Source organism: Malaclemys terrapin, chromosome 10, assembly GCF_027887155.1.
Source record: "Malaclemys terrapin pileata isolate rMalTer1 chromosome 10, rMalTer1.hap1, whole genome shotgun sequence".
Taxonomy (NCBI): domain Eukaryota; kingdom Metazoa; phylum Chordata; order Testudines; family Emydidae; genus Malaclemys; species Malaclemys terrapin.
The window spans coordinates 29,052,936-29,075,267 of NC_071514.1; the positions used below are offsets into that span (position 1 = coordinate 29,052,936).

At 44.3% G+C, this 22,332-nt stretch overlaps 1 protein-coding gene across 2 annotated transcripts in view; it reads right to left on the minus strand.

Annotated features, from left to right (window-relative positions):
* The window catches only part of THSD4 (thrombospondin type 1 domain containing 4), a 641,818-nt gene that overhangs the window by 562,886 nt on the left and 56,600 nt on the right, over positions 1 to 22,332 (minus strand). For both annotated transcript variants that reach the window (XR_008446511.1, XM_054042518.1), the window contains exon 3: positions 19,444 to 19,513. Coding sequence is in view for 1 of the 2 variants with exons in the window: in XM_054042518.1 (XP_053898493.1) it covers positions 19,444 to 19,513 (70 nt within the window). In the remaining variant the exon portion in view is untranslated. The remainder of the gene's footprint in view (positions 1 to 19,443; positions 19,514 to 22,332) is intronic.

A 22,332-nucleotide genomic window follows, 5' to 3' on the forward strand; every position in this document is an offset into this window, starting at 1 on the left:
GGACGGAATTCGACGTTATTGGCCTCCGGGAGCTATCCCACAGTGCTTCATTGTGACCGCTCTGGACAGCACTCTCAACTCAGATGCACTGACCAGGTAGACAGGAAAAGCCCCGCGAACGTTTGAATTTCATTTCCTGTTTGCCCAGCGTGTAGAGCACAGGTGACCACGCAGAGCTCATCAGCACAGGTAACCGCGATGGAGTCCCAGGATCGCAAAAGAGCTCATCATGGACTGAACGGGAGGTACGGGATCTACTCGCCATATGGGGAGATGAATCAGTGCTAACCGAACACCGTAGCAGTAAACGAAATGGCAAAATATTAGAAAAGGTCTCAAAGGCCATGAAGGACAGAGGCCATAACAGGGACGCACAGCAGTGCTGCGTGAAAATTAAGGAGCTAAGGCAAGCCTACCACAAAGCCAGAGAGGCAAACGGAAGGTCCGGGGCAGAGCCGCAAACATGCCGCTTCTACGCGGAGCTGCATGCCATGCTAGGGGGTGCAGCCACCACTACCCCAACTGTGTGCTATGACTCAGTCACTGGAGAAACACACAGGGAAGCGGGTTCGGGGTACGAGGAACATGAGGATGAAGATAATGTAGATAGCTCACAGCAGCAAGGAAGCAGAGAAACCAGTTTCCCCAACAGCCAGGATATGTTGACCCTGGACCTGGAGCCAGTAACCCCTGAACTCACCCAAGGCATGCTCCCAGACCCTGAGGGCACACAGGGGACTTCTGGTGAGTGTACCTTTGTAAATATTACACATGGTTTAAAAGCAAGCGTGTTTAATGATTAATTTGCCCTGGCAATCGTGGCCAGTACAGCTACTGGAAAAGTCTGTTAACGTGTATGGGGATGGAGCAGAAATCCTCCAGGGACATCTCCAGAAAGCTCTCCTTCATGTACTCCCAAAGCCTTTGCAAAAGGTTTCTGGGGAAGGCTGCCTTATCCCGTCCGCCATGGTAGGACACTTTACCACGCCAGGCCAGTAGCATGTAGTCTGGAATCACTGCATAACAAAGCATGGCAGCGTATGGTCCCGGTGTTTGCTGGCATGCAGACAACATCCATTCCTTATCTCTCTTTGTTATCCTCAGGAGAGTGATATCAATCACGGTCACCTGGTTGAAATGGGGTGATTTTATTAAGGGGACATTCAGAGGTGCCCCTTCCTGCTCTGCTGAACAGAAATGTTCCCTGCTGTTAGCCACGTGGTCGGGGGGAGGGGTGAAGTGATCATCCCTGATAATTGGGTGTGGCTCCAGGCCAATGGGAGCTGCTGGAAGCGTCGCAGGCTGAGGAACGTGGGGGGAGGGGGGTTAGTTGGGTTTGTGCTGCATGTTAACCTGGAAACCGCAGCCCCTCCTTTTACATTGCAAACCCATTTTAAATGGCCAACCCAATGGGTCCTTGGTATGGGAAATGAGGGCACTACTGTTTGAAACCATTCCCACATGTTAAGAAGGTGAAAAAAGCCAAAAGACTGTGGCTTACCATGGCTGCCTGCAAGCCGAAATCTGTTGCCTGGCACTGCGTGAGTGATCTCTCACAGGCCCTCAATATAAGAGGAAAAATGCGACCTTGTAACGAAAGCACATGTGCTGTGTAATGTGAACAGCAAAATTTAACGTGAAAGAGTGTACCCATTGTTCTCTAAAATTTGTCTTTTTTAACCACCTCTCCCTTCTCCTCCACCAGCTGCAAATGTTTCTCCTTCACAGAGGCTAGTGAAGATTAGAAGGAGAAAATGGCGGACTCAGGATGACATGTTCATGGAGCTCCAGATGTCCTCCCACACTGAAAGAGCACAGCAGAATGCGTGGAGGCAGTCAATGTCAGACTACAGAAAAGCACAGTATGAACGAGAGGAGAGGTGGCGGGCTGAATCGCAGGATGAACAGAGCAAGTGGCAGGCTGAAGGTGATAGGTGGCGTCAGCTTGCAGACAGAAGGCAAGAGTCGATGCTCCAGCTGCTGGAGCATCAAACTGATATGCTCCAGCGTATGGTTGAGCTGCAGGAAAGTCAGCAGGAGCAGAGACCGCCACTACAGCCCCTCTGTAACCAACAGCCCTCCTCCCCAAGTTCCATAGCCTCCTCACCCAGACACCCAAGAACACGGTGGGGAGGGCCTCCGGCCACCGGTCACTCCACCCCAGATGATTGCCCGAGCATCAGAAGGCTGGCCTTCAATAAGAGTTAAAGTTTTAAACTGCAGTGTGTCCTTTTCCTTCCCTCCTCCTTCACCCATCCCGGGCTACCTTGGCAATTATCCCCCTAGTTGTGTGATGAATTAATAAAGAATGCATGAATGTGAAGTAACAATGACTTTATTGTCTCTGCAAGCAGTGCTCGAAGGGGGAGGGGAGGTTGGGGTAGTTGGTTTACAGGGAAGTAGAGTGAACTGGGTGGGGTGGGAGGCGGAGGGTTCATCAAGGAGAACCAAACAGAAGTTTCACACCATAGCCTGGCCAGTCACAAAACTCGTTTTCAAAGCTTCTCTGATGCGCACCGCTCCCTGCTGTGCTCTTCTAACCGCCCTGGTGTCTGGCTGCGCGTAATCAGCGGCCAGGCGATTTGCCTCAACCTCCCACCCCGCCATAAATGTCTCCTCCTTACTCTCACAGATATTGTGGAGCGCACAGCAAGCAGCAATAACAATGGGGATATTCTTTTTGCTGAGGTCTGAGCGAGTCAGTAAGCTGCGCCAACGCGCTTTTAAACATCCAAATACACATTCCACCACCATTCGGCACTTGCTCAGCCTGTAGTTGAACAGGTCCTGATTACTGTCCAGGCTGCCTGTGGACGGCTTCATGAGCCATGGCATTAAGGGGTAGGCTGGGTCCCCAAGGATAACTATAGGCATTTCAACATCCCCAACGGTTATTTTCTGGTCCGGGAAGAAAGTCGCTTCCTCCAGCTTTCGAAACAGACCAGAGTGCCTGAAGACGCGAGCATCATGTACCTTTCCCGGCCATCCCAAGTTGATGTTGTTGAAACGTCCCTTGTGATCCACCAGGGCTTGCAGCAGCATTGAAAAGTACCCCTTGCGGTTTATGTACTCGGTGGCTTGGTACTCCGGTGCCAAGATAGGGATATGGGTTCCGTCTATCGCCCCACCACAGTTTGGGAATCCCATTGCACCAAAGCCATCCACTATGGCCTGCACATTGCCCAGAGTCACTACCCTTGATAACACCAGGTCTTTGATTGCCCTGGCAACTTGGATCACAGCAGCCCCCACTGTAGATTTGCCCACTCCAAATTGATTCCCGACTGACCGGTAGCTGTCTGGCGTTGCAAGCTTCCACAGGGCTATCGCCACTCGCTTCTCAACTGTGAGGGCTGCTCTCATCCTGGTATTCTGGCGCTTCAGGGCAGGGGAAAGCAAGTCACAAAGTTCCATGAAAATGCCCTTACGCATGCGAAAGTTTCGCAGCCACTGGGAATCGTCCCACACCTGCAGCACGATGCGATCCCACCAGTCTGTGCTTGTTTCCCGGGCCCAGAATCAGCGTTCCACGGCATGAACCTGCCCCAGTAACACCATGATTTGCACATTGCTGGGGCCTGTGCCTTGTGAGAGGTCTATGTCCATGTCAATTTCCTCATCACTCTCGTCGCCGCGCTGCAATCACCTCCTCGGCTGGTCCTGGTTTTGCTTTGGCATGTCCTGGCTCTGCATATACTCCAGGACAATGTGCGTGGTGTTCATAGTGCTCATAATTGCTGCGGTGATCTGAGCGGGCTCCATGATCCCAGTGCTATGGCGTCTGGTCTGAAAAAAGGCGCGAAACTAGTATATGACGGACAGAGGGAACGAGGGAGGGGTGAGTGACGACATGGCGTACAGGTACAGGGAATTAAAATCAACAAAGGTGGCTGTGCATCAGGGAGAAACACAAACAACTGTCACACAGAATGCCCCCCCCCCCCCCAAAGATTGAACTCAAAACCCTGGGTTTAGCAGGCTGTTGATTTCATGGAGGGAGAGGGAAGCAAATGAACACAGAACAAATCTATTTTTTTACATCTTAAGCTGGCAGACGACGGTGCAGCATGACTGATAGCCCTTGGCATCTTCTGGGTGCTTGGCAGAAAATACTGGGCGCTTGGCAGAAAATAGCATACTACGACTGATAGCCATCATCGTCGAGACTGCCCAGGTGCCCATGATTGACAGCCACTGCAGTACGACGACGATGGATATCAGTCGTAATATACCATCTTCTACCAAAAGGCAAGGGGCTGTTGCTGTGTGCAATACAGCCCCACGTCTGCCAGCACCAGGATTGCCAATGAAGGCTACCAGTCATATTGCACCGTCTACTGCCAAAAGGCAATTAGCTGCTACTGTGTAGCAATGCAGTACCACGTCTGCCGGCACCCAGAGGACATATGGTGACAGTGAGCTGAGCTGAGCTGAGCGGGCTCCATGCTTGGCATGGTATGTTGTATGCACAGGTAACCCAGGTAAAAAAGCACGAATCGATTGTCTGCCGTTGCTCTGACGGAGGGGGAGGGGCCTGACGACATGTACCCAGAACCCCCCGCGACACTGTTTTGCATCATTCAGGCATTGGGATCTCAACCCAGAATTCCAATGGGCGGCGGAGACTGCGGGAACTGTGGGATAGCTACCCACAGTGCAACGCTCCGTAAGTCGACGCTAGCCTCGGTACTGAATGCGGTCCGCTGACTTAATGCACTTAGAGCATTTTATGTGGGGACACACACAATCGGCTGTATACAAACGATTTCTATAAAACCGGCTTCTATAAATTCGACCTAATTTCGTAGTGTAGACACACCTATAGGCACCTCATTTTATAGGTTCAGGGAATTAAAAAAAAAAGTCCCTATAAAATTTTCTAAAACATGTTTGTGGGGTCTGGTGAGTTAAATGCTGCTGTGACCTTTAAGTGCTGTGACAGAGTATGGCAAAGTTCAAGGCCATCAGTTGCCTCTGGAGCTGAGGTGGATACCAAACTGAACAACAAAGAGCTGCTGGTTACAGTTTGTAAACTGTACTAACTCAATTCATTTGTGTTTTATTTAATCATTTTTATTCTTCTTATCCACTAAAAGTCTCTGTAGGTAATTACAAAGGCCTGACTAGCTTATTTGGAGCTAAAGACAATGCCTAAAACAGTTTTTTCTGAAATGTGCCATATACAGAATACATAATGAAGTTGAATAGTAAAGGATTTATAAGCATGCATTTAGGGTTATTTGCATTACTCATTTGTAATTCACATGCCTCTCCCAAGCTCATGCTGGTAAGACTGACACCGTCCCACACCCTCTACTCTGTAGTAGAAAGCTATACTTTTTTGTGAGAGAGGTCATTAAGACCATGTCACCAGTATCTCTTAATTGAAACTGAAAGAATCAGTGTGTGTGTTTTTACAGCTCTTAAGCTAGAGGACAAATCCCACATAGCCTTCAGCTGTATTTGAACCCACCCAACTATAATCATGAGACTTGATCTGTGCCCAAGATAAGACTAAAAATGTGCCCAAGATTAACTGAATTCTCTCTCTATAGCAACAGAGAAAAAGGCCATGAACATACCCCAACATTATGAAATATGCAGTCAGGGAAACTCTGTTAATACACTGGACTGATATTGTGGGAAGTCTTCATCTTAAATATAACTAGCAGCAGATATCTGCAAAAGTTGAAACTGATGAAAGGAACTATCTAACCAGGTTGAAATAGAAGCATGAACTAGATCTCAGGACCAGACTCAACCCCACCTTAAGCAGGTGCAGCTCTGTTGATTTAAGTAGGAGCTGCTGGATGCTCAGCACTTCAGAAGAATCAGGTTACTTATTTAAGAGCCTAACCAGGTGTTGTGCAGGTTGATGGGCTCTTTCATCAGTCAAGGAAAGAACCAACACCCGAGCCAAGGCTGTTTCAGGCACTTGCCTTAATTCATTGGTTAAGCCAAATATCTGGACAACATATCCAGCTCAAGTAGTTCCTCTGCCCCACCTTGGCTACAGTGCTCAGAGTCATGTGCCTCCCCTGTCTCAGCTCCTCCAGATCTGTGCCCTGACTCAGGGACTTCCTGCAGGCACCTAGCTTCTATGTTCCAGGCCATCTACCTGGGAGTCACCTAGTAGCTGGGTTCTTTTCCCCTATTAGAGAAACCTTCTGGCAGTTCTCTAGCCCAGTTGAGCACTTGCTTTTATAAGAACCAGGTCCTCTTCAGGCTATCAAGTGACCCTTAGCCCCACAGCCTCAGCTGGGATGCAGCTAATTAGTCACATGTGGGGCCAGGCCCATCTCCCCTTAAGGGGCCAGTAACCCCAACACACACTTTCTTGACCTTAATAAATTCAAGTTCTTAACTATGCACATGAAGGCTGATGTAGTACACAGGCAGTTAATTAACCCTGTATGTTAGGGGAATTTACAGGCTCAGCTGTTGAAGCTGGAAGAGAGGTAAGATCAGGAGGATTAATCACTTTAGAGCAAGGGGTATTGGGTCTTGTAAAGATGCAGCCAGCTGTCGAGCTCCAGACCAAGGAATTTACAGCACTTTTGTATAGTAGCTCCATAAATTCATTAGCTTCAGAGAAATTTAAAAGCTCCTCTGGCAATGCATGCTGAGTACATAAACCAAATAGCTGCAATGTAAGGAACTGACACATACAGCTGATCGAAAAAATTTTAAGAAATATTATGGACAATAGTTTCCATCAGGTCCAAGGTTGAATTTCTGGACGGAGAAGAACAGAGTGACAGAATAGCCATAACCTTGTGTTTATGATGCTTTTCTGCGATGTGGGAGAACCAGGTTCAACTCCCTGCTCAGTCTGATTTGGAGTGAGTACCCCAACCAGGTTATTGGCTATTTGGGTGGAGGGGACAGTGTTTAAAAAACAAGTTTTCTAAAGGTCTCATTTTTGTTTCGTGTTAAACAATTTCAAAACCTGGAATTATTTTACAAAATGTTTCTTGACTGGCTCTATGGACAAGTTCCATTCATGAAGGCTACAGAGCTTGTAAGCTGCACATCTCTAGATTTTTCTCTTGAGAAACCCAGGGGAATGAAAAGAACACACGCTCATCCGAATACTATGTTAAAAATGTGAAATAGAGCACTCAAAAAAAGATAAAGAGAGTTCAAGATTTAGTTTCTCTTACAATTTTAACTCCCAAAACTTGCACATATATAGTAGTTTGTTCTCTTATTTTCCTAGTAAAATGTAAACTTTAAAGCATTGTTATTAATGTGTACAATCTTAGCATATGTTATAGAAGAAAATGTAATATGATAGATTGTGTGTGCTTTATTACTTTATATATTATTCTCAAAAACATTATGAAACCAAAGCATCTAGAAATGGGTCATATGCAACTATTACTAACATTACAATAGTACCTAAAATCGCCAACAAGGGATCAGGGACTCATTGTCCTGGGCACTGTGCTAATGGTGGGGGGTGGGAGGAGGAAAAGGGGAAACAAACAAAAAAAAAAAAGACAACCACCACCCTAAAGAGTTTATAGTCTGGAGTCCTTGAGTGAAACCCTAGACCCTATGAAGCCAATGGCAAATCTCCCTTTGGAGCCAGGATTTCAATCCCGGTGCTAAGTGCAAAAAGCAGTCATTCCAGGATTAAATTTTCCTGTAAAAAAATGTCCATAAGGAATCATAGCAATACAATAGGTGGGGAATGTCACACGGCTCGCACCCTTGAGCAGTCAACCATGGCAATACAGGTGAATCCTGCCTCAGCTTCCCCCTGCTGTCTATAAGGTCAACCAAATTGCTCATCTTTTCTCCCACAGATCAGACAGATGGTCAGCTCCCCCACATGAGAGAAGAATGATGTCCCTCTTCAAGTCCAATTCAGGCCCTGAGTCTGGGGGTTATTTTTTACTATGATTCCAATTCCTCTAAATCACCAACCTGCAAAGTACAACAGATGCAAAGGCAGTAGTTTTCAATCCCTACTCCCGGGACGCCATCTCCAGGTCACCCACCCAAGAGTCTACAACCAGCCTGTTCCCACTTCCTCTGCCCTTATTCCAGGGCCCATTTTCCATCTACCTGGGATTGAATAAACCCAGTTCTGTAATTCTTGTGCCTCTATTCCAGAGCCTCCACACCACTAGCCATTCTTCACACTTCTTATTACTGTTCTGTCATATCGCTCACCGCAGGGCTTCTACAAGAAGCATTCCAAGCCCCTTCAGATGAGATTCCTAACCCTGTGAGCAACTCCAAAATCAGCCTCTTGTTCTTGGGTTTGGCCTGCCCCTGGCTGAGCCAGTTCTTCCCTTTTACTTAGGGACCTCCACACTAGCCTTCTACCTGGCATGTTTCCCTAGCTCTGGCCAGTACTGTCCCAAGGACTCCTCAGTTCTCTCTCTTTTGCCCCAACTACGGTTCTTTCCCTCTCTTCAGACACACGCAACTCTCCCCAAGCAACTTTTACTAGTGCCCTGCTGCTTTCTGTTCCTCCTCTTCCTATGTACTGCCTGGCTTTTTAGAGAAACCCTGGGCATTCAACCGGATCCCACTGAGAGGCAGTTAATTAGTCTTATTTCCTGGGCCTTATCCCTCCTAAAGGGGCAACTCACCCTGTAACAGGGACCAAATCCCTATTTTCTTAAACAACTCAGTAAGATTCTCCTTAGACAACACAGCAGAAGATGATCTTTAAGAGGAACTTAAATCTGAATAATATAGGGTCCAGCAGGCCAACCAAGTGAGGAGGCTGTTGACTCAAAGAAAAAAAAAGACACAAAAAAGTTATTGTGGGAGAAGCTGACAGACAAATGGACAAGAGTGGGAATGCTGGCAGAGTGGCGTTAGCAGGGAGCAATCAAGGTCAACAAAGGAGGAAAAACAGGGAGGAACAGAGTTGGATAGAATTTTAAATATGAATGAGAAGCTAATGGAGGGATTCAAATAGAGGAGTAGTAGTCAGTAATGCCAACTCTTATGATTTGACTGCAAGTCTCATGCTATTTGCAGTTTTTCTTAAAAACTTCAGCTCCTGAGTCATGTGATCATATGAGAATCTCAGTTCTCTTTTTTTTTTTAAATGCAACTTTCTAGCCCTCATGGTTGCAGAGAAAACCCTGAGCACATGGGCCTGTAGAAATTTTAAATTGCAGAAGGCAAAGAAAAAGATACCAACATTTATTTATTATCATTACTTTAATGCCAATCTCATCATTTTTTGTGACCTGGTTCACGATTTCTGTATATCTGCTGTTGACAATACTGTGACGTGGTTAAATTAGATAAGAGGTACTGTGATTTCACATAATTGAGTCTTTTAGGCTTTAACACAGCAAAGTATGTAAGCATATGCCTAAATTTAAATCTCATTGACTACTCAGATGACTAAAATGAAGCACATATTTAAGTACACTGCTAAATTGGGGCTTTAGTGAAAAAATAGGTAGAAATCCTTTTGTAGGAAATGAAGTCCAAAGTTTCCTATGTAGCAGAATTTAGAAAATAATAATTAGCACAAGGTAGCAGGACCTTGTCCCTTCTCCTTATATAAAACAATATAATGTAGATGTATTGGCTTACTAGCTAATAATACAGTTAAGTACAGTTAACTTCCACAGCTATAGTGTATTTTTCTGTGCTAGAATCCAGCTACCAGAATGGGGGAGGGAGAGGGGGGGCTTTTTTTTAGTTTGGTCTCCCTTCATGTGAAGCAATGGCCAGGGCAATGAAGGGCCTTGGCATAATTCTAGTGCTGATCTTGTCATACTGCATTACCACTACTGGGCTCTTTCAGCAAACGTTGCTTCCCTGTATCTAAAAAGGAGTGAATGTAAGTTAAATAGCCGGAGAGAAGGTATTTTGATTTCTGCTTCTTGAATTTATCTCAGCGTTGGTCTAACAGAAATGAAAGATGTGTGCTACACTTGAGGAAAATGGCAATCTTCTTTAACCACTGTGGCACAACTTATTCAATGCCAATTATTTAAATATATTGTGATTTAATAACTGTATAATCTATATATTCATGTCTCTATGTTACGCATTTGCTCAACTTCAATATATGTATATCTATTAAATGCAAATCTAGATGCAATGCATTACTGATATTGAGAAATCAATTACTGGAACAGAAAAAAAGTATTTCTACCACAACATTAACCTGGCTACATGGAACATCGTGTATGGTTCATGGTGTACATTGAAAGATAATTACGTATTTACTGAGTTCTTGCACGTGCAACTGCTACTGAGGTCAATAGGAGTTGTATAAGTGTATCTGATGGTAGATTTTGGTAATCTGTTTTTTAATAAAGCCCTCCTTACTGATAATGGTTAACCAGGGAAGACGAATAGGATGCATGTTGTAAGGGACTTGGGGAAACACAGACGAGAATAGGAAAATGCAAGAGGTTAAACATTCTCCATGTGAATAAAAGCCTCCCTCTCTTCTCTTCCAGTATCCACTACTGCTATATCTCATGGAGATATGATCACCATCCTACAGACATGCTTCACACAACTCACAGTCAACTTGTGGAACTCCTTGCCAGAGGATGTTGTGAAGGCCAAGACTATAATAGGGTTCAAAAAAGAACTAGATAAGTTCATGGAGGGTAGGTCTATCAATAGCTATTAGCCAGGATGGACAGCAATGGTGTCCCTAGCCTCTGTTTTCCAGAAGCTGGGAATGGGTGACAAGGGATGGATCACTTGATGATTACCTGTTCTGTTCATTCCCTCTAGGGCACCTGGCATTAGCCACTATTGGAAGACAGAATACTGGGCTAGATGGACCTTTGGTCTCACCCAGTATGGCCATTCTTATGCTGACAGCCAAAGGAGGGGAGCTCTGCTTTGGTGGGCCACAAACTCTGTCAAGAAGGGCTATCATCCTGTTCATCTTAAACGCCAACCCAGCTTAAACTTTTGGCTTTTTCCATTTACAAATCTTCCTTTTCTTTTTAAACAAACTTTAAAAACAAAAAAAAAGACAGGGTTAAAAGTGCATTTCCACAGAATCCAGACAAAACTCCCTAAAACACATTACATATTTGGGTGGGGGAGGGGGGGCGGGGAAATCCTTTACAAAAGACTTAGAAAAAGCCTGGAAATGAACAGCTATGGATCCAGCCAGTTTCCACTGCCACACACTCCATCACCATCACCCCTGCACACACATACATAATGCTCATGCAGTCCCAATATTGCCTCAAAGAAAATTTGTACAGATATGCCAAAAGGTGAAACTAGTAGGAGATTATCAAAAACCCATCTATTATATTTACTACTGCATATACTTTTGAAAATTTTATTGGTAGACAACGTTAAGTTTAAGTGGATGGTGTAAATCAGAGGTGGGAACAGTGAGTGATGAAGAATGATACGACAACAGGGAATTGGACAGATACTTTAGTATAAAAGTCTGGTAGTGTTCTCCTGAAAACCCACTCTACCAGCAGGTGGCTAGAGGATGCCAAGTGAGTCTTGCTGACTCACTAGTGCAGATTCCTCCACCCAGATATAAAATAGATGTCTGTGGCACTCCAGAGGATGAGAGGTGTAAGGATGTGAACTAATATATTTTAACTGTGTAGCAAGAGGTTTTTATGAATAATAATAGTAATAATAGCTAGCTCTTATCAGCAGATCTCAAATCAGTTTATAAAGGAGGTCAAGATCATTGTCCCCATTTCACAGATTGAGAAACTGAGGCACAGGAGGGGGTCATGAATAAAAGTGAAGAGAGTCACCTTTGGAGCTATGAAATATGTTGAGTATATGGGGATTTATTTAAGTCTACTTAAATCTACTATTTATTTAGCTCTAATTCTTAAAATAATCCATGAATATTTGTATTCTTCCCCTGCCTCCCAAAAAGTAGCAATACTATTACAAGTTAGAATTGTAGCAAATTGGAAATGGACCTCTTGATGAGGAGATAAGAGGATTTTACAATCACCTACTCACATCTTTCTAACTTTACATATATTTATGTAAATTATAAGGGAGCAAAGTTGAGACTGAGTGGAATAGTATAACTTACATTGGTTAATAATATGGGGAGAATATGTGGCTTGAGTTAGGCAGCTGTATCCCTTCATTGTTCATTTCCCAACTTTTGAGGGTATGGGGATTTTAAGTTATTCTATGGAAATTTGAATACTTTTCTGGCTTTTAAGGCAGATTCCATTGATACAACCTAAAACTATTTTGTTGTTTACTAATACTTAGAGATCTTTATCAGAGCTCTCAGAGGACTTTCACCCCTTATGCCATGTTATAATTAACCTTTGTTTATATTTTATGAAATATGCCCTCGGTGGGTTGACATAGATTGCCTGTAGAACAGAAAAGCAGTTTCTCATGCCTTCATATATTTCCAATATGTATAATCACTTTGGCTCCGAATCAAAAATTTCACTGCAACCAGCAGTCCATAAGCTACTAAAAATCCAGTGCAATTTCTAACATTGCCTCTATTAGACAAGGAAGAAACAAGATCCACATCTTGGGATTTAGACAGCAGTTGTTGAAACTATGTGAGAATGTCCCAAAAGAGGAAATAATAACACTAGTATTTTAAGCCAGAAATATTTCACATCTAACTGGTTGTGCACGAAACTGAAGATGTAGTAATGTTTCATAAATAAAAATTTCCTAATATTTTATAATATTTGGTCATATTAAAAAACGGGAATAAACACTTGGGTAAACACCTCACACAGCAATGAACAGGTTAGCTTTATCTTTATAGTAATCTAGTAAATTCTCACTACCTGCACTCAAGGGCAGAGACCTCTGTTTTGTGATTTCTGCATGACCCCACTGGCCTCAAGTCTTCAGAGAGCCACAACTGGCTCCTTCATGCTTCTCATGCCGGTGAGCTGAGTCATCCTTACTACCCATTTAGCCCAAGATGACTAACATTTATTTTCCTCAAATCAGCTCACTCTCCCCTCCTCCTCAAAAGCTTGGGAGAACAAGTAACTCTTGCAACCCAGTCTAGCACCTGGTAGCTCTGTCAGACCCAGGGAGGAGGATAAGCTGTTTCTAAGGCGTCTTAGAAACAAGACTTCTTACTAAGAACACATTGCACCATTTCCCTTCTCTCTAAACTGGGATCCTGGTGACTCAAGAGCCTCACTGGATATTTTCTTTCTTTGTACCACACAAGAAGTAGCCTCTAAGCTAGCCGGGAGTTAAACAATTTAGGGATCTCAAGGTCATGAGGAAAGAGAGGAAGTATGGTAGTGGTTAGAGGACTAGTAGAGGTCACCATATTTTTCCTGGGTCAGGTCAAGAATCAAATCAAGCCAAATATTTAGAAATTGAATGGATTTGTATACAAACTAGCTACATTTCAGGGAATTTCAAATCCCTAATTGTGAATTTGCAAATGCTATGCTTAATTGCATAAAGGTAATTTTTTAAATATCTTATGAAGTGGTTTACCCACAGTAATACTTTTCTACATCAAGATTCCAGGTTTACTAAAAAAATCATTATATCAACTGTTTAAAACTATGTCATCCATAGGTGCTGGAACTAGGGGTGCCACCGCCACCTGGGCTTGAAGTGGTTTCCATCACATACAGGGTTTACAGTTTGATTCAATGGCTCTTAGCACACCCACTATAAAAATTGTTCAAGCACCCCGATGTCATCTCCTTAAGAGCTTACAACCAATGCAGAATCCATCAGCGTGTAGGGGTGCTTTAAAATGGATTCTAACGTATGCATTAACGTGCATTTACCTACATTTAACTTCATCTGCCATATTAGTATCCTGATTTTCTTAGGTCCTTCTGGAGAGCCTCACTATCCTACTTAACCTTGAATAACCTAAATAATTTTGGGTTATAAAGTGGCAATATAAATTATTTATATTGCAGTAGCACAATGGGGACCCAATCGGGAATCAGGGCCCCATTACACTAGGCCCTTGTAGAAATGCCTAACAAAAAGACTTACCATGAAGAGCTTACAGTCTAAGTATAAAATGAGAGAGAACAGGTGGACACAAGTAGCAGAAGACGCAAAGTAAGAGTGAGATGATTTTTTCACTTCACTTTTCACCACCGTCAGTGTTGTGCGCTGATCCAAAGCCACAGTACATTTCTCTCGCCATTCTACTCTTCTCCATGGAAAGATCTGATCCCACTTTTAGCCCAGCTGATTTCTAATGAATTGACTACTACATGTAATGCAGGCCATGTGTATATTGGACATAACTTAAATTGCTGGCTATAAATTAAGTCTGCAGAGTCTACATTATATAAGTTCACTTGGAACAGCAGCATTAATATTTAATGACAATTATAAGAAACACACTGAATATTTGTGGCTTTTATTCATGAGTGCCTGACAAACAAGTCCAAGCACTTCTAGATAGCAGTTGCTCAGATCTCTGATGAGTGGCTGAAGAAAGGAGCATGGGCCAACTAAAACATCACCACACAATGTGTACATGTCTGCCTGGTTAGTGAGCTCTGCTATTTTAATCCTTTCGTGCATTTTTGGAAGCCTTTAATCAGAGATGCAGTAAACTGTTTGAATTTTACAGTACATGGTAAGTGTAAATACTACCAGATTAAATGGTTTGGGTTTCCGTTCTTTGTATAAAAAAAACCCAACCTAAACATCTGTGCCTGTCAAGATTAAAGGACTAAAACCCCTGGAAATAGAAGATTTTTGTATCCATGAGTCACTGCCGAGAGCTACAATGCCTGAGAAGCTTAACTGCCCCACCAACTGATTTCATCCACATCTGAAGGGACTTAAATATTTTCTAAACACTTGAGAAAGTAAGCTGCTCTGAATCAATTTAACACAGTCTTTGTGTGACTAGAGCTTGAGACTTCCTCCTAACTGTGCCTAATCTTTCACACCAAAAGCACATCCATTGTTGGCTGTGAGCTCAGTGTTCAAGACAGAGAATGTTGTCCACTGGGAATTCAGCTGAGATCATGTACTTTCAAAGAAACTCACAGCTCAATTTTGATCCCACTTGCAGCCATTTTACACTGATGCAACTTGACTCCTCCTGATTTACACTGAGGTCAGGGCCGGCTCCAGGCATCAGCCGACCAAGCACATGCTTGGGGCGGCATCTTGTAAGGGTCGGCCAATCTTGGGGTGGCGGGGCGGCACTCGGGTTTTTGTTTGTTTGTTTGTTTGTTTTGGTTCGGCGGGGGGGGAGGGGTTGTTTTTTTTTTTTTTTTTTGCTTCGGGCGGCAAAAAAGTTAGAGCCAGCCCTGTCTGAGGTAAAGGAGATCAGCATCGGGCTCTCAGATTATAGAGTTGAGAGGCCTCTTCAGGTTAAGTCACTACCAAATTCAGGCCAACGGTCAAAAATATTTTAACAAAACTGTTTCTTTTCCTGTCACGGATGATCACATGTCCCTGATCCTTTAGGCTGCTGAACACCTTCTTGGAAGCCATCAGCACTCAACTCCTAGTAGGAGTTGGAGCTCTGTACCTTGCAGGATCAATCCTGCTATGCCAAAATGATGCTCTTGTCACTGCACAGTGTTTATTCACATGGACCCCAAAGTATTTTATTTATATGAACACACTGGCACAGATTCCTGGCCATGGCTAAGTCCCCTTTGCATTATTCCAGCAGCAAAAAGAGGGGCCTTAAAACAGCCCTAAAGGGGCACCTAGCGATTCCCACAATGTAGGCAGTCTGATTAACTTCCCTCCCCTAAATTTACACTGGGCCCCAAGTCTAGAAAAGACAAAGTTAGGTCCCATAGCTAGGGATGCCAATCTTGGTTGGATGTATTCCTGGAAACTTCTTCATCAAATATCAGGGGGTAGCCGTGTTAGTCTGTATCTACAAAAACAACAACGAGTCTGGTGGCACCTTAAAGACTAACAGATTTATTTGGGCATAAGCTTTCGTGAGTAAAAACCTCACTTCTTCGGATGCAACAATCTTCAGGAATTAAAGATTAATTTTTAATTCCTGGAGACTCCAGGCCAATCCTGGAGGGTTGGCAACGCTACCTGTACCTGTTAGAGATTTAAAGGTCCAATATCTCATAACTCACCTGGTCTAGAAATGGGAGATTTATACAACTGGAAAGGAGAATCTCCTAGCTTTCCAGTCACAGCACTTGCTGTAGGCCCTGGAAGGTCCCAGGCTTAAAGTAGTTACAGTTCTGTGTATATGAAAACTATTTTCAGAGCTCCACGATAAAGCTGTTCAATAATCCCTGATTTTCACAAGTGTTGATGAAAAGATGAGGGATAACATTCTTCACAAACATTATGTGAAAAAAAGTGTGTCTTGTTTCTACCTGTTCTATCCCACAACTTAAAGGATGGGAAATTTGCTGAAAATCTACCTCTTGCTGCTGTCAAGCTATACTCTAGAATCTAAGCTTTCACTTGAAAGGAAACAAAAAACTTCTCTCACTCTCCATAATTCATCTTCACTAGACTTTTGAGTATCAAGCAAATAGTTTGTTAATTAACTTGTGGTGCTCACTATGTTCATAAAGGCTAGTGTGGATTCTTCCCACATGTTTGTTCCAGTGGTAAACTTCTTCTACATGTGCAAATTCTTCCACGTGTGTGGAATATATGAATATGCAAACATTTGTCCTTTATCCTAGGGATAAGTCTAGGTTAAGGAACATTTTCAAATGTAAAAACTATTCCTGAGTCGGCAGACAGCCTGGAACAATAGCTTAGAGAGATGTGAATGGCCTTGGATCTTCAACTCTGAAATCTTAAATAAAAATAACTGCTATCTTATTCAGATTCAGAGTTAATAGCAGAGCAGTACAAATAGCTCTACTATAAATAGCATGTTAGTTCCTAAAGTCACATGAATACGTTCTTCATTTTTAGTTCACGGGGCCTGGTCCCTATAAATTTAACAATGCTCATCAGTTTCTAGTGACCACAAAAATTTTAAGTGAAATTCAATTTCAACTAATGTGTTTTCTGATAAACAGAAGTTTTGCTCTTGAAGGCAACAGAAGTTCAGAATAAGAAACTGCAAACAAAAAGAAAACTCTCCCAACTATACTGTTGTTCCTACAGCCTGTTTCCATTTGCACTTCTGCACTATTTAAGAATTTGGCTAATTTTCCTCTCTAGCTAAATTTGGACTAGTGTGCCAAAAATAGATTATTTTTGTGTTTCAGAGCAAAGTAACCTATTCAGCTCAGCTCCTGCAGGATTTGCTGAAGAAGAGTTTTTCTCTTCTAAAATATTTTTTACTATATGTTGGCATGCAGGACCAGACTTTCATTTCTCCACTAATATTAACACAGCCAATAAGCCAAATCCTATTAGAAACATATCCAAAGCAGTGACTCGAGTTAATTAAAACAAATGTTAGTGTACATGGGAAAACTACAGGTGAACTTTAGTTCAAAAGCAATATTACTTCCAAACAAGCTGAAGTATGATGTAAGCTTCCAAACCAGCAGGAACCTATTTCAAGCTGCTTTGAAGGAAAAATAACATTCCTACCACTGATACCTTTGAGGGAGGGGTGGCGGGAAAGGGTTTTAAGGAAGAGAAATAAAGAATAAAATAAAATAGTAAGACCCCCCATAATGACAGAGAGAGAGAAAAAACCACCACCCCAAACCTCTGCCTATAAAGTCATAAAATACAAGGTCCCAGCTGCACTGAGGTGCAGTTAAATTGGATTCCCATCAGCTGCTTTGGGGATTCTCTTCATTTTCCAGAAAGCTTCAGAGTAAGAAAATAACTGGACTATTTACAAATATTTTAGCAGAACGTTCACCCAAGTATTCGCATCCAGGACTCAGAGTTTATTTCCTGTCTTTATCTTTAAGAGCCAAAAACAACTGTACAAGGTGCAAACTGAGCAAGCATCAGAGGTGAAAGTGGGCTGGTATGGACTGGTACAGCGTACCAGTAAGAAGTGGCCGCCGGTATGGGCCCGTACACAACCAAAGTTAAAGGGCTACTGCGGCAGTACTTTAACATCGCTGCCCCTTTTGCCCCGCCCAGAGGAGCGGGGGGAAAAGCGGCAGCTGTCCAATGGCCCAGCGATTTAAAAGGCTCCCAGCCGCTGCAACTGCAGCAGCAGCCAGAGGCCCAGGCCCTTTAAATCGCCTCCAGAGCCCCAGCAATGTGGAAGGGCTGGCTGGGGTAGTCTGACCCCTAGCCGCACCCCTTCCGCCTGAGGCCCCAGCCCTTCTGTCTGAGGGCCCAGAGCTGGGTCCCCGTACCAATAAGACTTAAGTTACTTCCACCCCCGGCAATCATACTATTTCTAGCACCACAAACTAAAGCACCAAAGATTTATGAATATGCCAAAGGCACATGCATAAGGACCACTGACTAAACAGCCTCTTTATTCCCAGAGACTGGCTCAGATCCACCAATTTAATGTGTACTCTAATTTTTAATTCCATAAAGCCTTGTAAGAGTACATAAGAAAGTTTCCAAACAATGTTAAGTTGTATCATTCACTAGAATTTTAGAAACAGCTACTGCTCCACTGCAGAAAACCTCCCCCCGAACATATCTGCTGTTCTGCAATTTCTGTCCACAGAAGCAAAAGGAGCTCAACACAGAAGCTGCTAGCAGGGGTACAAAGTTACTCGCTCAGCAAACACACACCAGAATCTCAACATAAAAGCAGGAACAACTCCCCCAGTGACAAAGCTGAGAGTTTACACTTAATTAGAAAGATGTCTCTCTCAGCCTGAGCAGCTAACATTCTTGTTGTCTGGCAGTTGATAGGTGGGGTCAGAGGGGTTTGGGGAAGTTTAACTCAGACTTTGAGGCCAGAAGGGACCATCATGATCATCTAGTCTGACATCCTGCACATTGCAAGCCACAGAACCTCACTCACCCACTCCTGAAATTGACTCCTAACCTCTGGCTGAGGTACTGAAATCCTCAAATCATGATTTAAAGACTTCAAGTTACAGAGAAACCACCATACACAGTATCTAGTTTAAATCTGGAGGATTGGCAACCCTACGATCTGTTGCACGTAAGGGACAACATATAAAACCAGAAGCATCCCAGAAAACTGGTAAGAAACTGCACCACAAATTGCTCCCAATGGTGAAACGCTCAGTAAGTGAACTCTGTCAAATTATTATCCTTAGTGATATCGCAAGAAAGAAATTGCCTCTAGGGAAGAAGGCTAGCTGGTTGGGGAAACTTCCTCCCTTATGATGTCATTTTAGCAGGGACATTCCCCTCCTCTCTGCACTTTAAGATCCCTAGCAGGGGACTGGGAATCCAACCTGCATCTGGCACCAGAGTATGCTAACCAACACAAGGGCACAAGGCCAGACAGCCTCCCATCTTTTTTACATAATAAGATCCTGCATATAATGCCTAACAGCAGAGGTATTTGCACCAAGTTACTTTATGTTTCTTACACTAACACACCATACATGTTACTTCTAATGATACAAAACCCGAATTTCTGTAGCTTACCTTTCTGTGTTCAATTGACGTTTGTGGGATGACCAGCTGAAATCCTAATACCACTATGAAACTGAGAAGTCTGAAAAAAATAGATAATATTGAATGTGTATGTATTGCAGATAATCACTGAACCACACCACATACCCCAGCTACCTGTCTTAAAGCTTGAGCCTACAAAAGCTTAGGCACTTGAGTAAATTTACTGACATGAGTAGTGTCACATGAAACATCCACATAACACAACATTTCTTGGACCATATAACGTGTATTTCTGCAGCATGCTTGTGTGCATGTGCCCTTCTTAAAGGCAAAATATACCAAGCAACTTACCAGCATGATAATAAAGAGGGTAGAACTGGGCAAGCCACATAACTACACACACACACACTTTATTGCTACAAACCGTATCCCACTTTTTGCTTGAATAAAGATGAAAACTAACATTTTCAGAAGCATTCTATTAATTTTGTGCACCTCCATTTTTGGGTGCCCAAACAGTTCCCCTGATTTTCAAAAGTGCAAAGGAAAATTTGACTGTAAACATACAAAACCAAACCCCACTTCTTAGTTCTTTCCTGGGCCATGACTCCTCCCTCCTCAGTACAGTTGTGTAAAATAGTGTTGAGGAAGCACTGAACACGCACAGAACCTCTGTGACAGCAAGGGGACAGGTTCCTCTCCAGTCAGCTGTGGATACTGACTAGACTTTATAGCACAAGACCTGGGGGGCAGCAAGACAACTCACCTGTCACTTTCTCCAGAGACTCTCACCACACCCAGGTGCCCAATACATGGTTCAATGTTTATGATCCCCATTCCCCCTGCCTCTCTCCATCCATAACATGTCAACATTGAGAAAGAGTGCCCAGGATTTGCAGATAGCATCTGAGCAACCTCTGCTCCCCACTCCAAGTGGAGCTACAGGCCCCAAACGCCAAGCTGCTTTTGAGCCTCTCTAGCCCTTCTTCCACCAACCAGGAAGACGCTGATCCACCATCAATAAGGGGCTTCCTTGTCACATCTATATGGGTCCAAATGTAGCTCAGTGAGGGGCCTCATTCTTGGCCCTGCTGTCAGCTATTTTGTGCTGCTCAAAAGGCTGCACAAAAGGGATTGCTGGTCAGAGGCACACCAGTTGCACCTAATATTTTTCTGTGATGTGTTTCAGTTCAGGGGTGCAATCCAGACCACTGAGAGGTTGTGTCACTACCTGTCCTATAACCCTGGGTGCCTCACAATACTTTGTTGCTGTAGCTCTCAACCCGGGCCACTCACAACCAGCCTACAAGCAGGAGGGTCATACCCTGAGTGTCTGTGTATAGCTTCAGCCCTGGTCTAGCAGACTCTGACCCCAGCAGCCTGAAGCAACACACCATCACACACTGGCTTCCAGCCAGCACACTCCCAGTCAGGGCCGGCTCCAGGCACCAGCAAAACAAGCAGGTGCTTGGGGCGGCATATTTCTAGGGGCGGCATTCTGGTACCGGCCATCATAGGTGCCGACTCCGAGGCATGGGGAAAAAGTGTCCCCGCCGCCCCAGCTCACCGCCCCAGCTCGCCTCCGCTCTGCCTCCGCCTGCTCCCCTGAGTGCGCCACCACCGCTCCGCTTCTCCCCCCTCCCTCCCAGGCTTGCTGGGCGCAAAACAACTGTTTCGCGCAGCAAGGCTGGGAGGAGAAGCCGAGTGGGGGGGCGCTCGGGGGAGGCGGAGGCGGTGGAGTGGAGGTGAGCTGGAGTGGGGAGCAGTTCCTCTACCCCCCCGTTACTTCCTGTGCCCCCCACCCTAGCTCTCCTCCGCTCTGCCAGCTCCCCTGAACGTGCCACTGCTCCGCTTCTCCCCCCCTCACCTGAGAGGGAGGGGGGGAGAAGTGGAGCGGCGGCACGCCCAGGGGAGCAGGCGGAGTGGAGGTAAGCTAGGGCGGGAGGTTGTGGGGGGCCCCGCAGGAAGCAATGGGGGGATGGGGGAAATGCGGTATGCCCGGGGGAGGAGGCGGGGCTGGGGATTTGGGGAAGGGGTTCGGAAAGGGTGGAGTTGGGGCGGGGCCAGGGGCAGGGAGGCACGAATAAAAAGGGGGGGGCTGCCAAAAAACTTTTTGCTTTGGGCGGCAAAAATCCTAGAGCCGGCCCTGCTCCCAGTCCCAACTTGTCCCCAAACAGTGTGCTCTGTAATGTCCAGCCCGCTCCTGGACAGCTCAGAGAAATAATAAGGTTCGTTTGTTCCTCTAAAGACACAAAACCTACCAGCTTGCCACATTAACTGGAGTTAAGATTCACTTTAATTCAAACACAGCACTGGTAATTTAGATTGATGGTAAAACAAGTTTATTTACAAAAGATGACAGGATTTTAAGGGAGTTCAGGTACAAAAGGAGGAGAGTGAAAAAATTGTTCTCGTTAACCTCTGAGGATAGGACAAAAAGCAAGGGGCTTAAATTGCAGCAAGGAAGGTATAGGTTGGATATTAGGAAAAAACTTAACTGTCAGGGTAGTTACTGGAACAAATTACCTATGGTTGTGGAATCTCCATTACTGGAGGTTTTGAAGAGCAGGTTAGACAAATACCTGTCAGGAATGGTCTAGTTATTACTTAGTCCTGCCTCGAGTGCAGGGGACTGGACTAGATGATCTATCGAGGACCCTGCCAGTCCCACACTTCTATGATTAAGTTAGAAAGGGTTACAAGCAAATAAAAATGAAAACAGATCTAAAAGTGTCAAACTTAATCTATCAAGGTACAACCTTTACCTATGCAAGTTTCTCACCTATATTCAGTTTCCAGACAGTTCAACCACCCTTTGGTTGAAGAAACCATCTTTCTCAGCTTGCATGAGCTCTGTTGTGTGTGTTTGACTAGTTATAGATGCAAAAGATGGCTTCTGTCTTTGTTTATCTTCCAAAG